Source organism: Megalops cyprinoides, chromosome 5, assembly GCF_013368585.1.
Source record: "Megalops cyprinoides isolate fMegCyp1 chromosome 5, fMegCyp1.pri, whole genome shotgun sequence".
Lineage (NCBI taxonomy): Eukaryota > Metazoa > Chordata > Actinopteri > Elopiformes > Megalopidae > Megalops > Megalops cyprinoides.
This window is the reverse complement of record NC_050587.1, coordinates 17,415,500-17,431,756: the sequence shown is the minus strand read 5'-3', so window position 1 is coordinate 17,431,756 and position 16,257 is coordinate 17,415,500. Positions and strand designations below refer to the sequence as shown.

Here is a 16,257-nt window from a genome sequence, read left to right as displayed (position 1 = left end):
ATGTCTGAACTAACACAAAATTTCACTCTCTTTACCCATGTCATAAAAAAACTTATATGTGTGTATGTGTGTGTGTGTGTGTGTGTGTGTGTAGTTTCATGTATGTATATACAGTAAGGGCTTTTCCTTTTGTTTATACAAGCCGGTATGCTTGCATACATAGCTAAACTGCAGGTAGACGTTGAACAAAAGAGTGCTTTGTAACATTACGGATAAGAGAAATACTTGCAAAAACCAGCTTTGGCAGTGAAACAAGAACAATGCATAAACAAACACATCTGCTCCAGTTCACTGCCTGGTAACATTCCTCAATCCCAGCTGCCTGAATTCTGACTGATATTCATCAAACAGCACATGACTAATAGGAGTAGAAAAAATATCTTAGTCATTGAAAAAATACCAAATCACGTTATTGAAAGAGAAACCACATCTGGACTCTATTATACATCCTAAAATTTGCATCAATGTATTTTGGCTTATTTTGTACAATAAGTTGTAGCAATATTTTCATTATCATGACTGTTCTGCAACTGATTAGTTTATTTATTATATACTGTATGCATCAAAATGAAACAATGATAAATATGTATTAGGACAAAACTTCTTTTAACTTGGTATTTTTTTCCTAAATGTAATTTGAGGGCTGGAGTTAATATATGGTGCTAACTTACTACACCATAAATTCAGCTGGAAGTAAAAAGGTACAACCACAGACCTTGGAATAAGTAGCCACAGTGGGTGGGGGCAGAGATTTATGAATTTCCATCTGAATTCGCAGTCTGGTAAATTAATATCTCAGATTAAATTATACCCAAATATTATTTATGACTCAAAGGTCAAAACACACGCAGTGTTTTGTCTGAAATACTTTTGTTCATAGCTATCCATATATAACAATGAACAAATTAATAGATTAACATAATTTAATGTGAGCTCAGCAGCTAATATTAATGTTTTCTGAATGTCTGTCTGCATATAACAAATAAGCAATTGAGTCTACAATTGAATACCACAATTATAATCATAAATGACTCAGATTTTAAAACACACCTAGTGGTATTTATTTTACTATTTCCCAAAATGTTACAATTTTACTGCCGGCCCTGACTTCGTTCTCACCAAGCTTTAACTCAGACTGTGGTCAACATGAAAATATATTGCATTCCATTCAGCCCATTCCATTCAACAGAGTTAACGAAACTCTCATGTGAGGACTGAAAAGGGGTAAACTGTATGGAAAAGCTCCTCAATGAAATGCAAATATGTAATCTACTTGTCCACAAAACAGCTATTGCCGCTAATGTAATATCTTAATACACAGTTTATTTGTTGACATGTAAAACAGTACTCATATAGTTTCACAATTAAATCAATTTCACAATTCTAATGCTTAACTCAATCCATCATAATTTTGTAGAACAACTGCATATGTTGTTGACCAATTGCCCAGAATAACAGCAAGTAGCACAAGCAACACAGATATGATGTGAGGCCAGGGGGTGGTTATACCTGTGAAAGGGTGAGTCGGCTTCCTGCTCGCTTATGATACTTGTTGGGACTTTCAAACTGCAAGTCTTCCCACCTTATTCTCCACAACATGCCTGCCAGTTCCTTCTCCAGCTTAAGTTTCCTGGAAAAACAAAGATAGAGACAAAATATGGTTTTATGATGTAGCACAATGGATTTCACAATTTAAATGTAATTTATGCATCGTCTCCAATGACCATTTTTAGCTACAAATGCATTGTAACCAGAAGGCAGTTGAAGATGCTTATTATTACGTCATATTATTATTACACTTTACTGTAATTCAGAAAATCAAGCACAATTTTAATATTAATGCCTTCAGCAACAATGAAGTGTTTTAACATAAGGCCTAGAAATACAGATAGTAACATATAATTACCAATGACCTTTACTGTTAATAATTATAATTGATAATTATCCCAATTTATGAAGAATTCAAACGATTATGCAAAAAATAAAGTTACAGTGTTGTAGGTTTGCTATAGTTATATGCTATAACTAAAAACTATGATACTAAGCAACATAAAGGAATATGTGTAAATATTACAAATTCAGTTCACTAATACAGGCATAAATGACTCTGTGTTGTGCCTGACATGCAAAACCTATGTAAATGCCACTTGATGTAAACAACACCCCAATTTCACACTTCAGTTTCCATGATAAATGGCACCCTGCACATTTGAAATGACAACAAAATATCAGACAACCAAGGCAAATTAATGAGAGCACTCAACTTGAGTGTCTGGCCAAAAAAGGCTTCACAAAACAACCTTATTTTCTCATTCCATACTTTGAGATGGTATTCTGCTTTAGGTGACTGTGGCAAGAGAAAGTGGGCACAGAATTCCTCTAATCATCATCGCAAATGCGTATTATAGAATGTAACAGGTTACAGTTACATAGCCAAGTGGTGTTAATCCTCTGCCATATTTATTTGTTACCGCTCGCAGCATCTAATTGTTTCCAGTGTGCGAAAGGCCATCTTTGATCAGTATTTTGGTTTCAGGCTTTTCTGAGAAAATTTATATTGACTCAGTATAGCTCCCTTAAATTAACGAGGACCTTCTTGTACCTCTGCAGACCTTCCCAGACTTCTGCATAACTTCCGCCTAATCGCCAAGCTGGGTGGGTTGTTGGCGGTCCTCCCATGTTTGTATTATCAAATCATGCTTTGGATATCAAAGATAGGTGGAGACCAGCTCTCCATGAGAAAGAGTCTGTGGCTCTGGTTTGTATGAGGCTGCTTGGAGTACACTCACTCTCAGAAAACTTTGCAATCCCCTACTGTCAGGGACCAGTTCACACATGCTATGCTACATGGTGGTGACCGGAACACAGAGCAAAGAGTTTGAGCACAGGAGTTTGAAATCCTGAAGTACTCGCTACACATCATTATCACACATATTCTGAGTTGACTTTGGACATATTTTCAGCTTGCACAGAAGTTGACAAAAAAAAAACAGCTATGTTTTTTATCTAAACCCCAGTCCTGGACTGCTCTACTATGCAAACAAAAAGCCAACATCTGTAACGGGAATATCATTTGTGACTAAGTTGTGACTAATGAGAAAAAAAGATCTGATTTATAGTAACCTTGACACGGGTGACAGATTTTGTGCCCAGACATTTTCAGGTCGTTGATGTCTTGCGCTTTCTTTCAGTTATTTTTGAATACAACTAAACCTGGCAGGCAGTCTGGGATTTAGATTAGCATGCATGTAGCTTCCAAGTGTATCAACACATCTGGCGCGTATATTAGAGAGGCTGGTGTTTCTCAACATCCACCATTTGGTGTAATAGTGCATTTCAGTTTTAAATCCGAGCCATTTTTTAACACAGGGTTTAATTGGTCAGAAAACAGAGTTTTGAGAGGAAAACCATGCTTTGTTCCATACATTTTAAATAAAAAGGCTACACGTTCTACTAAAATCTAAAGAGGTATAAAACACTTCCAGCTGGCTGCAATTGGCTAATATTAGTGGATTATGCCCCAGTGTTGGGCCACCCCAGATGGCACTAACAGAGGTCCCATTATTTGTTTCGTTAAAACACATTTTAAACTAAAAGGACTGATTGAAATGCAGTTGTCACATATCTGGCATGGGGACTGCTGAAGCTAAATTCATAAAGTGTTCAGACTGCGCATTATAAAGCCATTTCCCAGAGAGACCTCTTCTTGTTCAAAACTAACGTGTTTCAATACCCTTTCTCAACTCCCCTGCTGTGCTGTGGCCAGCAGTAACTGCTTTAGAGAGTCCAGCTCTGTTTCATCCAACTCTGTTTCACCTTTGAACCTGTCACACATTCTTTTGAACCTCACACTTTAAACCACAGTATTTTTGGTCTGTATGAATAGAGCTTTTACCTTTTTCCAAATTAACCATTTTTAAATTAGGATACGGAGCCAATATTATGACAAAATTTTAACTGCACTGGCCATTGAAATAAATTACTGGGTGTAAGTATTCTAAATTTAGTACATTCTAGCTTCAACCTCGGGGAACAAATACTCATGATTTCAAACTCCAAGATGTACTGCAAACTTCAATATTTTCATTAAAATAGCAGCCAACTAAGAACATCGGATCCCTTAGGGTGTGTTCACACAGGCACCCAGAATTCAAACCAGCTTTGAATTCTGTGGCATAGGGAACATCAAACTGCAGTTCACAGTGGAGGGAAGTGGAGGGAAATGGAGAAAGCTACTTTGCTTTGAAATGCGGTTTGCCAATTCAGATTCTGGACTTTGTGTTCTGGGCAGGAAGTGCTCCCCCATAATTGTATGCACCTGATCAATAGCCCCATAAACAGACTCCTTAGGCAAGAGTTTCCCTGCTTGCTCAAGGACATCAGTTTAGAGCAGGCGCTGCACAGATTTATTTATTGATCTGTCTATTTGGCAGAGGCTATTACCCAGAGCAATTTAATAGGCCATCATGGGAAGATACAGTACATTAAATGCATATCACAGGAGCAACATGAACAGGACTATAGGTAGAGAGCAGCCAGTAACACAGAGACTGAGCTTTCAGCTGAGCAGTATTGAAACATAAGTATATAACAGTAATTTCTTTCTCTTAATCATATACATACTACCTAACAGACTGAAGATTTGCAGATGCACTAATCGTAATGTTACATGGATGAATTATTATAATCATACATGTCCGTTATCAGACCATCATAAGTAAATGTCATGTCTGATAAAAATGAAGACCAAGGTGATCTGTGTGGAGTGCAAGTGAGACCAAACCAGTCATTGAGATTCAGGCAGAAGCAAGACAGCTTCTTCTACAGCGAGAAACTTGGAGTCACAACACAAAACAGGTTAGCTGAGGGAGGTCCATATGTTTACCCTGGCACGACAGTCGTGACCTTTGACATTTTCACTGGGGAAGCATAAGCAACACATCACGCCGGCTGCGCTTGAATCGACCGGTGCTTCTGTTCGCACTTACGAACAACAAGCAGCGAGAATTCACACCTTGCTGTTCCCTTCAGTGTCCCTGAAGAGCGGGATTTCATACGCAGGGACAAGCTTAAATGAAATGTAAACTGCCATGACTACATGAGCACGTAGTGCCCATACTTTCAGTTATGTGATCATACCGAGAAAGAATAGCTTCAGTTTAGTTCAGCGGGCTGTGAACAGCTTGTGCCAGAGTTTCTCCGCAGGCTCACGCCTTTGTACCATGTGAGGGAGCTGAAAAAGAGAGATACATGCCGACCTTAAATTTCTCTCATCTCCTGTTACCTCCTCTTCTGGCAATTTACTGACTTGTGCTGGCAAGACTAACAGTGCCAGAGGTCTGTCTTTGAGATGATTTTTAAAAGTCTTTGGCAAACTTTCATTCCAAGTTGAAAGTATTTCAAGCAATACATACTGTAGAACCCTCAGCAGTGAGCTCAAACTTAATAGCTAGAAATTGCTTGAGTTCCCCGCTTGTCTCGTGACTGTTTTCATTTACATGTGATGACTGTTCCATTTGTAAGTCATGTAGAACAGTGTCAGCGCCTTTCAAACTTGGATTAATTTTTGTTTGTTTTTTGTTCAGTTCACCATAACTGGGGCGATTTCTAATTATCTTGTCAGTTCATTATTATTATTATTTTAAATAATTCAAGACTGTTGTTGATTGTTGGAGGAGCAGGGCTTTATGCGAAAATTTTCCATGATGATTTCAGTGCCGATTCAATCTAACCACTATGGGCTTTGACCTTAATTTTGAGTATGCTATTATGGCAAACAGTACAAAGAATTTTTTTAATCTTACATAACATTGTGAGTTGAAATCAATTAACTGAAAAAAACAGCATAAAACTGAAGTCTGAGGACAAAGAGTAGTGCAGTTAGATACTGCACATAGGGTACTAAATTTATTATAAACCTCGTTTCAGTTAAACAACTGAATATCACCCCACATTGTCACAAGTTATTTGCAAATACAGTCTGTAACTTCATGAATCATACTAATCTAAATTTTTCATTTTCATTTAATTTCAAGACCTGAATTGGATGGTGCCAAAGGTTAAATTAAACATTTCTTTTTTGGACTCAAAGCAGTTGTACTGACATACAGTACATCAGGGGTCTTCTTATATTGGAGGACACATGCAGTAGTTCACAATTGTTCTGGGAGGGGGCACAAGGTGGTTTCTACTCTCTGATAACAAGTAGTTTGGCCTAGTTTTGTCTAACTGAATGGTAAACACTCAGTTCCCAGCTTACGAACATGTGTTTACATGCAAGCGATAATCACCTAATGATTATTCTTAAGCACCACATTAATTAGTTTAACAAATAAAATGTCATTTTCTTAATGGCACTGGAGAGATATTAATTACTTTGCTTTCAAGCTCCTACTTGAACCCTTAATAATTCAGAATATGATCAAATGATTCATCCCACAAAGCTCAAATGTTAATGAGAGTGCGTGCGCTAACAAGAGGGAAGCATTTTACCTCATTACATCACCTTCCCCTCAATGCCATATATTATAATTGTTACCCTGCATCTACAAAGACTACAAACCCCATTATACAAAAGAATCCCTCACTGCTTGACTGCCTCTACCACTGTCTCCATCACCTTGGCAACAAGAATAAATCCTCTCAAAGTGCTTTAGAGACACAGTGCGAAGGGCCAAAGAACAGATTCCAGGGAAAAGGACAAGCCAATGCACAGAAAAAAAAATGACCATTAATTTTATAATCAACTATGATATCACCTTTATTAAAATTGGATTGATGCTTTTTATCACAGATTAGCCACCACTGTCTGACAGCTCTGCATGCATGTAGGTAGGCAGCTAGAGAAGCTTGTAATTATGCTGCTGTGATCTGATCCTATTCCTTGTCTGTACCGTATGCAGTTGTCAGTGTAGGCTATATTTCAGCACTGTCTAAATATATGAATAGCTAACTCACTTAAACCACAACACTATCACTTTGTAGTTTGCACATACATTTTCCATCACAAATTCTGGAAGCATAATTAACAAAACTATTATCAATTAAAATCATTATCATTAAAAGTGTACATTGCCACACAGAATCCTGAAGCATTCAAACTGGCCGCTCACAGCGTTGTATTTCTCACAATACGGTGAATTTTACTGTATATTACAATATAGAAGGGTAGGAGTGAAAAATATGGAGCCAAACATCTAGGGCTGAATATGTGTTTATGTGTTTGAGAAGATATAGCCCTGAATAGTGCCGTGATTGCTGAGATGATGTAAATGCATAGTGATGCAAACTGTTATGGCTGCATGTTGAAACTGTGACTTTAGAAAGCTTAGATCAAGTCATGTTGAAAATGTCAGTGGTTCAGAGATGTGGTTTAATATGCTTTCGATAAGTGTTTCACCTTAATCACTGCTGTTAAACATCAAACAAATAAATACAGAAATGTCCATACCATACCATTACACTGAACAAATTGAAATCCTTTTCCCTGGTAGTCAAATAAAAGGAAAATTAAAACTCAATCAACTTTTTTATATTTCATTGTGTTGCTTTATTCAGGAGACCTAAGGCCAGGAATCGGGTTAGGCTTGTGTGCAAGAATGGAAATGTCATTTCATTGCTGGGGTGCAGCTGAACCTTTCAGGGCAGGAAACTCCATTAAACAAAGTCTTAAAAAAACATATTTTTTCTATTTAAAGGCACTCGTTTGGCAGCCCTCGCTGCAAAGTGTTGCTCTCCACACTGGGCCTATTGTTTCATCAGTCCCACATGTGAATACCTCCGCTGGACCAACCCCCCAATCCCCCCCCCCCCCCCCCCCCCCACACACACACACCATTAAACGGCAAATCTCTGTTTCTGTTTAAAGATCTCTCCACACAAACCGCACATCCACTCCTCACACACTGTCATTGTTTTATTAATAAGCAATGCAAGGAATGTGAAATCTTACACAGGGACAGACCATGGACATCAAATTTATTTAGATGGAATGCTTAATGCGATGCAGCCAGTATGTTCTGTCCCAGTAAAAAAAAAAAAATAACAATAATAATAATTCTACCCTAAAGTGTTTACATGTGCTGCAGGAGGTCAAAAGAGTCTGACTCTATTGCATAAACTATAGTGCCGGTATGGTTTATGTGCATCGTGGTGAGTCAGACGTGAGAATCACATTCTCATGTCATGGAGCCTTTTTTTTTACATCATATGTGTTTTGGGGTAGACATGAAAAAGAAAATTAAATTGGTTTTCATTTTGGTGGGAGCCATGACACTGGAAAACTGAAACCATGTGTCTGACAGCAGAGACACAGTGGCAACTGAATAATAGGCTGCACTTGCAGTTTATCATGATCTGACATGATCTCCAGCTTTGCAAGTCAAGATCCCTTTGCATTAACATTTTAAACAAGCCTGCACATACAAACATTCCCGACTGTTTACACTACACCACGTGTGGCACACATCTACATTAGCTCTGAAGTAGTTAAAAGCATGTGTATGAGTCTGCTTATTTATTCTGTGTACTAGTGGTGTTACTAAGAAAGACAGCTAGCTTGGCAGGGAAAAGAGGTAGTCATCTTTTGCTGAATTCAACAAGTATCACTATCTTAACGTAACCAGCAAATACACAATTGTCTGACTCTGACACATGTGTATGGGAAATTTGCAAAAATGCAGCTCTTGAGATGGAAATCCAAAAGCAACTCTACAGCAAAATGCAGAAAGGGCATGAAACGAGGATGGTTTACAAAGGTGTGTCTAAAGACCAGCTAATTTGACTGCATAAAAATCATTGCCTTTAAGATTTAAGACACATTACATTAGTACTTGTGAATTTATGAGTTAACTACAGTAGCTACACAGTCAAAATCTAAGGATAAACACATCATCCTGATGACAAGGTAGGTAAGAAATTCAAAATACTTTGCATCAGTTATCCTATGCATGTTACCGATGGTGTGTATGCCATGTTCAGCAAGGAATTTAAATCAATACAGCTTTCACCACACTAGCTTTCAGATGACATCCTTTTCAGCGCTAAATTGTCTACTGCTTTATTATTAACAGAACAAGTCAAGTGACTGCTACAAATGCAACATTTCTGAAAGACAAAAGTCATGGCAATGTGTTATTTACCCCAAAATTCTTGTCTTCTGCAAAATATAAGGTATTTCAGTCATAATTACAGTTGCAAGTTCCATCACAAGTCTATTGTAACTTTATTCTAATAGCACAAGAAAAGTAAGGTGGTGCTCTAGTGATGAGTACAAGAGCGGAACTGCCCTTAACTGCCCTTATTTTTATTCATCAATCATTTTGCAAAGCTTCTTCCAAGTCCATACATAGCTTAGGAAGTCTGTCACAGACAGAAAAAAGCAAGAAAAACATACACGTGGGGACAATAAAAAAAAAAAACCTCTGCTCGCCCTGACAGTGGTAAAGGCCATGAACCGATGATATCACAAACCATTAAAGCAAAGAAATCTTTTGAACCTTGTGAAGGATTTTGAGAGTGGAACTCCCCAGTGTGAATTTGTGCATGGCTACTCCCACAGAGCTGGGACTACCTCCATTACACACATTGAAGTATTGGGAGGCCATTCATACTTAGCACATATGTATGTCAAATCTGTACAGTATGTATTATAATTGTACTGAATTCTGATCTCCAACATGGGAAAACAATCACGCGCCTTAATAGCACACAATTACATCCATCAAACTAATTCTAAGACCAACAAGAAAAATTAATGTGTGGAATTTTGCTTCCCCACTAATCAAAGTATTTGACTGCACACATCTGCGCTCTTGTAATTGCACAGGACTGCCCTAGGTAGCAGAGCCAAAACTACACCGCTAAGACAGAATGACTCTGTTATAGGGAAGGTGGATTATGAAAAATAATGGGGGAACAGGCAATGAGTCATACAAGGCTGTCTAGTCTGTGGTATCTGAACACTCATGGTAGCTCCCACACAAGTGCTGAGTGCTTCTAAGAACACCATGACATTTACCATGCTCAACGCCAAGATGGTTCTTGCGACTGCTGAAAAGAAGAGCTTTCATAAAGAATCTATGAGATGCACAGCCTCAGATAAAAGCCAACGTATTGAATAAGAAAAAAGCAGAGAATGTGTTACCATTCTTCTACAAATTTTATACATTTTATACAGCTCCACGGAACACTGTTCCATGCCAGTGGTTCCTCGGTGTGTTGATTTCCTCCACTGCTTTCGCATGTCCTCAAGGTTGCATTAGGAATGCTTGCTGCTTCATTTTCTGAATGTGTGCCTGTGCACAAAGAAGGAACACTGCATGCCGCAAAGGGTTCTATCCTGTTTATCTTGGTCAGAGTGGATTGCCTGTCAACAGTTACAGCTTGCCTTCAGGGGGCCTCTGCTTTTGCGGGAGGAAACTTAACTTAAAGGACAACAAATACACACAACCCTGAGTACAATGCTGTTTCACTTGGCAAAACACCTCCAAGGTCATCCACAGTTGTGCTGGACCATCACGCGGAGGAAGCTGCAGCGTTAAGTCTGTCCAACAGCATTTTGGTTATTCGCCGTGATTTCAACACTCGCTGAGAAATTAGAGGGAACACCGGGTGACTTCAGCTCATATGGCAGACGGGCCCTGTGAGAACATCCAGCAAACACACATCCGATAATTTCACATGACTCCTTCACACCGTTCACACAAGTGTTGTCCAAGGGCTTAGTGACTCACGGATGAGCGAGCGACATTTGTACAAACAACATCATATGACGCATATTGACCAGCTGGTGCTTGAAGTCTATTAGGTGTGATTTGGTAAAAGCCAGTGAGTGTTGACAAATTAAACCGAACGAGTGCTCCCACACAAGGCCGAGTGACACTCGTCCAAGCACCGTGTCCTCATGGCACTTTTCATTATATTAGCATGACTTTTCACTTGGATCAACACGGCGTCCAAAAGACGGCACTCTAAGGCCCAGTCAAGCAACGGAGCATACAGCAGAAGAGTGAGATCTTTCATTACACACATTTACATATTGTTGTGTTTGATTTTTAATAGGCCTTCTTCTTAATGAAATTCAAGCGCATGCATGCACTTGAGTGCATATTCAAATATTGCTGTGCTCTTATTTTGAATGGACTATGGAGTGACAAATATGGTGCAACATTATCTATATTCCAAGGCAGGGTAGGAGTGGGCCACGCATGCTTTTGTTCAATTTATCAAGGTCAGACTGAATTGCCTGTCAGAATCCTGATTTAAGTGGTGGGAGCTGCACTTGCCAGACCCACAGACAACGCAGCAGTGAAGAATAACAGAGAATGTGTGGTCCCTCTTTCACAGCACTCACTGTTATGTTTTACAGTAAATACTCAAATGTGTCTCACCTTCACCATGTGAAAGCTGATGATTTCAGATACTCTTTCACGGTCACAAAACTTTAAGGTACTGCACTAAAACTTCATTAATGAAAACAGCAAAGTGATCTCTTTCAACAGGGTCCTACTTTATTGTTATTTCCTGATATGACTGGCATACATAAGGATTGCATGTCATTAGGTCCTTGGTTACATATAATGAAAAGTACAACATTCAGAAAACATCCAGCAGAGTCTGTAGCAATGATAGTGGACACCATGCAGATGTAAGTGTAAACTCAACACGCAAGGTACTTCCCAACACTTCCTGAAGAATATGCTAAACGTCCTTGAAAACTACTACAATACATATATCAGCTGACAGCATTTAATGTTAAATGTAATGTTAAGTTCATGCAAAATATCTTCAGGTTTATGACACCCAAACCTGTCACTGCATTCTTAATTCTAGTATATGTTCCGTTTGACATTAGCAGGATGAACTATTGTGAGATGAATTCCAGTGAAGTGTTTTTTTATGCCCAAATTGATGAACAATTAAAAGCCCTGACAAGAAATGTATGTCTGTGTTGCCATGCAGGCATAAAACTATTTTGAGTGGTTCATTCTGCCTTAGCAACTAACACATGTCTTTGCTATAAGGTATCACCTGCTGTGCTGTTTCTGTAGCAACAACACAAATGAAATTCCACACAGGCGCCTATAGCTCAGTTCCCCATAAGACCTGGTCAAATAAGACATCTAAGTTCTCCTCTTCAAAACCATCATTGACATTCAGCATTTCAATTTCATTGTTTGGCTGCAGTCTACACTTCTGCAAACACCTGGTGCAGAATTAGCCACATGCTTTGAATACCAAAAATGACTCACCTGTAAATGAGAAAACTTGATATTCCGAAAATGATGAGGGCAAGCCCAGATCCTACAGCCACAATCCCAAGAACAGGTAATTGAGCTACAAAAGATGAATACATTTCTTTTAAAAATGATGGGCTTTATCGGCTTGATCAAATTTTTTCAGGGCAGAATATTTAAATGACATACTTAAATCACAACTTGATATGAACAAATTAAATCAAAGCAAAGTTTTAAGCAGTCATGTTTTTTAGTACTCTTATGTGCAATATATTGCAAGTACATTGTGTTATATACATACAATGCAACTTCACTTATTTTGTGGATTGTAACTATAACCTATAAAAGGAAAAATATCTTAGAATCATTTATGAGATCATTTGACAGAGAAATTTATGAGATTTTCTTCTCTATGCTTTCACTATTTGCTTGGCTTTTGATACTGAGAGTGTGATTCAGTCAGTAAAATAATATGTGAGAAGAAAGTAACTACATTATTTTAATCAAAATCAGATTACAGCTGTAATAATGACACAGCACACGATTAACATTTTATTCTACAGAGATAAGAATTTGTACTTTGAACACAGGTGTTTGTAATCTAAAATACAACCAATATTTGTAATCCAAAGTACAGTTTTTTTTTGGCACAATGCTTCAAAGTCATTCATGACACTTGCATATGTTGGAGGCAACTGAATAATGGCTTTCAAAACCATTTGGTTTATCTACCGTGACACACAACTTTGTTTCACTGTGACCAAATTAATTTATTTTAATCATTTAGACAACCATTTTAGTATTTTTCAAGGCATTGTTAAATTAATATAAAAAAACACGACATTCACAAACAGAGCTGCAAAAGAAAACTATATTTGGTGCAAATCTATGAATCTAACATGGTGTTTCAGCTGTTATATTAGCATCCTTCATAAGAGAGACACAGGTTATTAAAAACGCCATGGTATTCGATTAGGCCTATTAAACAAAGCTCTGGTGGACAGGAAACTGAAAGACACATTTCATGAAGCAATCACAAATAAGACTAAGTAAAATCAACAAAGGTGGAAAATATATATCTTCTATCTGATTCCATTAGGTAGGGCATACCAATATGAATGTTTTCACCAAAGCTCAGCCAAAACCTTTCTGGATCAACTTGACCAAAGACCTGATGCTTAATGTGACCATCACAATTAGGTCTGGCAGGAATACGGTAACATGACGCCATCTGCATTGTCACAGCCAGCTATAAGCCTGAAAACATGCCAAAACATCTTAAGGAGGTGGCTCCTATTTTCATTAATTCTATTCTCTATTCTAAATCTATTCTGTAATGTTTCATTAATCTTCTTATTAAATACTATAAAATTAAATACTATATAATATAATAATATGAAATCTTTCATAAAGATGTTCATCTTTTATGAGATGACCATTGGCTTATTTAAATCACGTCTCAAGATGCTTAAGACATACCTTTCATATTTTGTTAGGTACTTCACAAGCCAGCTAATTCATTAAGAATAACACAAACTAGACAATTTGTAGTGTCACATTAAACTTTCATGTAACCTTCATATATCCTCTTTTTACTCAAATATTTGGTAGTTACCAAGTATGTTTGTAGTTTGTGATAAAAAAAGAAAAGAACTAACAGCTAACAGCTACCTCATTATCACTGCTCATGATGTTTGGAAACACCATGTCAATATATAATCTACACCGGTCATAGATTTTCTATTAAAATAGCTTGAGGAGTGTTTCCTCTATCACTTTAGATTTCTCACTTTAATGCCCTTTACAGAGAATTACCAAACAAATGCTTTCAGAAAACTGAACAAACTAAATCAGGACAAATGGTAACGGAGGAAAAGTTTGAATATGAGTGTAAGTGTAAGCGAGACTTCATTTCCAGAAAGGGGAAGTTACTGGCTACTACCTTCATTGCATGAGGGGTCATCTGTAGAGAATACGCAAGGTGGGTTATCCAAAGGGGGGCTTCCTTTTGGCCACTGGATTTTCTCAGTCGTTGACCAGATGATCTCTTTATTTGTTCCATTATAATGAGCCACAATCTGTATGAAAGGAAAAGATAAAGTCATTATTTTACTGTATATTTATTTATCTCCTTAGCAGACTGCCTTATCCATACAGTTGGATACTTCGCTGCGGTGACTTTGGTTAAGCACCGTGCTCAATGGTGCAATAGCAATGCCCCATCCAAAAGCTAAACCAGCAAAGTTTGAGTTACAAACACAGTCTCTGGACTAATCTTAATAAAACACATTAGTGCGTCAACAATATGAAGTTTTCCCTGTCCTCCAAATGAACTGCTTGTACAAACTTGGTTTGATAGACCATACACTTAGTAGACACAGTGTAAATGAGGTACAGTGTTTTGTATTCCTCAACAAGTAAAACCTAACATTAATATAATTAATATGAATATGGATCTTCTAAGTTTTATGTGTCTTTTCTGACACGCTAACAGTGGCTTAAAACATTCAATACTGAATCTACAAAGATATTTTATTCAATCTATGATGTTCTAACAATGTGAAAGGTTGAGTCAATTAAGCCATTTATATCCAGCCACCCAAAAAAAGGTTTATGGAAAACACTAAATCCTCCATGCAATTAAAAAATAAAACCAGGCAGATAATATTTTAATGGGAATATTTACTATTATGCTTACTTGTATTACAGCATGACATATAGTATGTATTTTTGTCCTTGCCACAAGACATCTTTAGTATTGTATCAGTATTCGTGAAACACTGAGGCCAATTCAAATCTAGGCCCTTAAAATTCAGATTCAAAGCAATGAAGTAGCACATGAACACCAGTAATATTAATGATAATAAGAGAGGGGGGGGGGGGGGGGTGAGAACAGCCTGTGTTTTTAGGGCATGTCTGTAGATTTAGTGTCCAGATATATCTAGGTTAATATTTTTGTGTACCACTCCTGTCACTACTTGTGCAAGGGACAGTTTCCTTTTGGTACATTTGGACCTGGGACAACAGAAACACACCCACACAGAAACACCATCCTAAGGGAAGTACTTGAAATAAACATGGCGGTGATCATCTAGAGTATGAATTCCTCCTGATGAATTACTGTCAGATCTTTCTGACTTTCACATGTGTTTGAACTGACACCACCCATTTTCACAAGGTTGCTTTTGCATTCCATGTTATGGTTCATTTTGGCGATGTACATTGAGCAATTAAGAAATGCTACCACTGGTTTCCAGTGTGGCTGCTACGCTTAATTTAAAATAACACAATTGTGAAATAATTATTAATTAATAAAATTATTAATTAAAAAATAAGTACATTTATACAGTGATCAACAGTAAATGAATGCAATTGTGCTCAGTAAAATCTATTTACTTTTAACAGCTCAGTTTCATGACTGTCGTCAAAATGCGTTAACCTGGATGCATTTCACTTAATTACTAGAATTATATCAAGTTATTAAACAATGAGATACAATGATATGAAATTTAAAAAATTCCACATCTAAATTATAGAGGCTTTTTAAAATCTTGCTTGTGAGTGACTATAGCTATTTAAAGAAATAAAGCACCATTAGCAACTGATAAGCATTTATCTGGAAAACCTGACACCACTTTTTTCCCATGTTACACTCTGGTGTTACTTTCTCATTCTAAATGCAAAGTATGAGTTAACTGATCTTCCTCTCTTTCAGCGTGCCTGTTCACAGTCACCTCCGGTGGCTCCTTCACTGTGGGAGGGTATTTCTGAGTATGCAGTCCCTTACTCCCTGGAACAGTTCATCTTGCTGTTGAGTTAACAACATCAGTATGAGTCTTTTTTTTTCCCCTCACTGCAACATCACTGTCCAAGAATTTGCATGTGCAATAAATGAGGCAACAATGGATGTCTTACTTACTGTTCACTTCAATTTAAGGAGACTGTGCCTCCACACTGAGAATATGTATATACCCTACTATGCTTTCATATGCTTTGCTGAAGGTCAGACCCACGGTTCATT

General features: G+C 37.6%; 1 protein-coding gene across 1 annotated transcript in view; it reads right to left on the bottom strand.

The window, feature by feature from the left end:
- LOC118777986 (atrial natriuretic peptide receptor 2) overlaps nucleotides 1-16,257 on the bottom strand; it is a 69,813-nt gene that overhangs the window by 29,255 nt on the left and 24,301 nt on the right. Inside the window, exons 6-8 of the mRNA XM_036529268.1 lie at nucleotides 14,179-14,314; nucleotides 12,252-12,336; nucleotides 1,510-1,630 (exon numbers count right to left, since the gene is read on the bottom strand). Of these exons, the coding sequence (XP_036385161.1) occupies nucleotides 1,510-1,630; nucleotides 12,252-12,336; nucleotides 14,179-14,314 (342 nt within the window). The remainder of the gene's footprint in view (nucleotides 1-1,509; nucleotides 1,631-12,251; nucleotides 12,337-14,178; nucleotides 14,315-16,257) is intronic.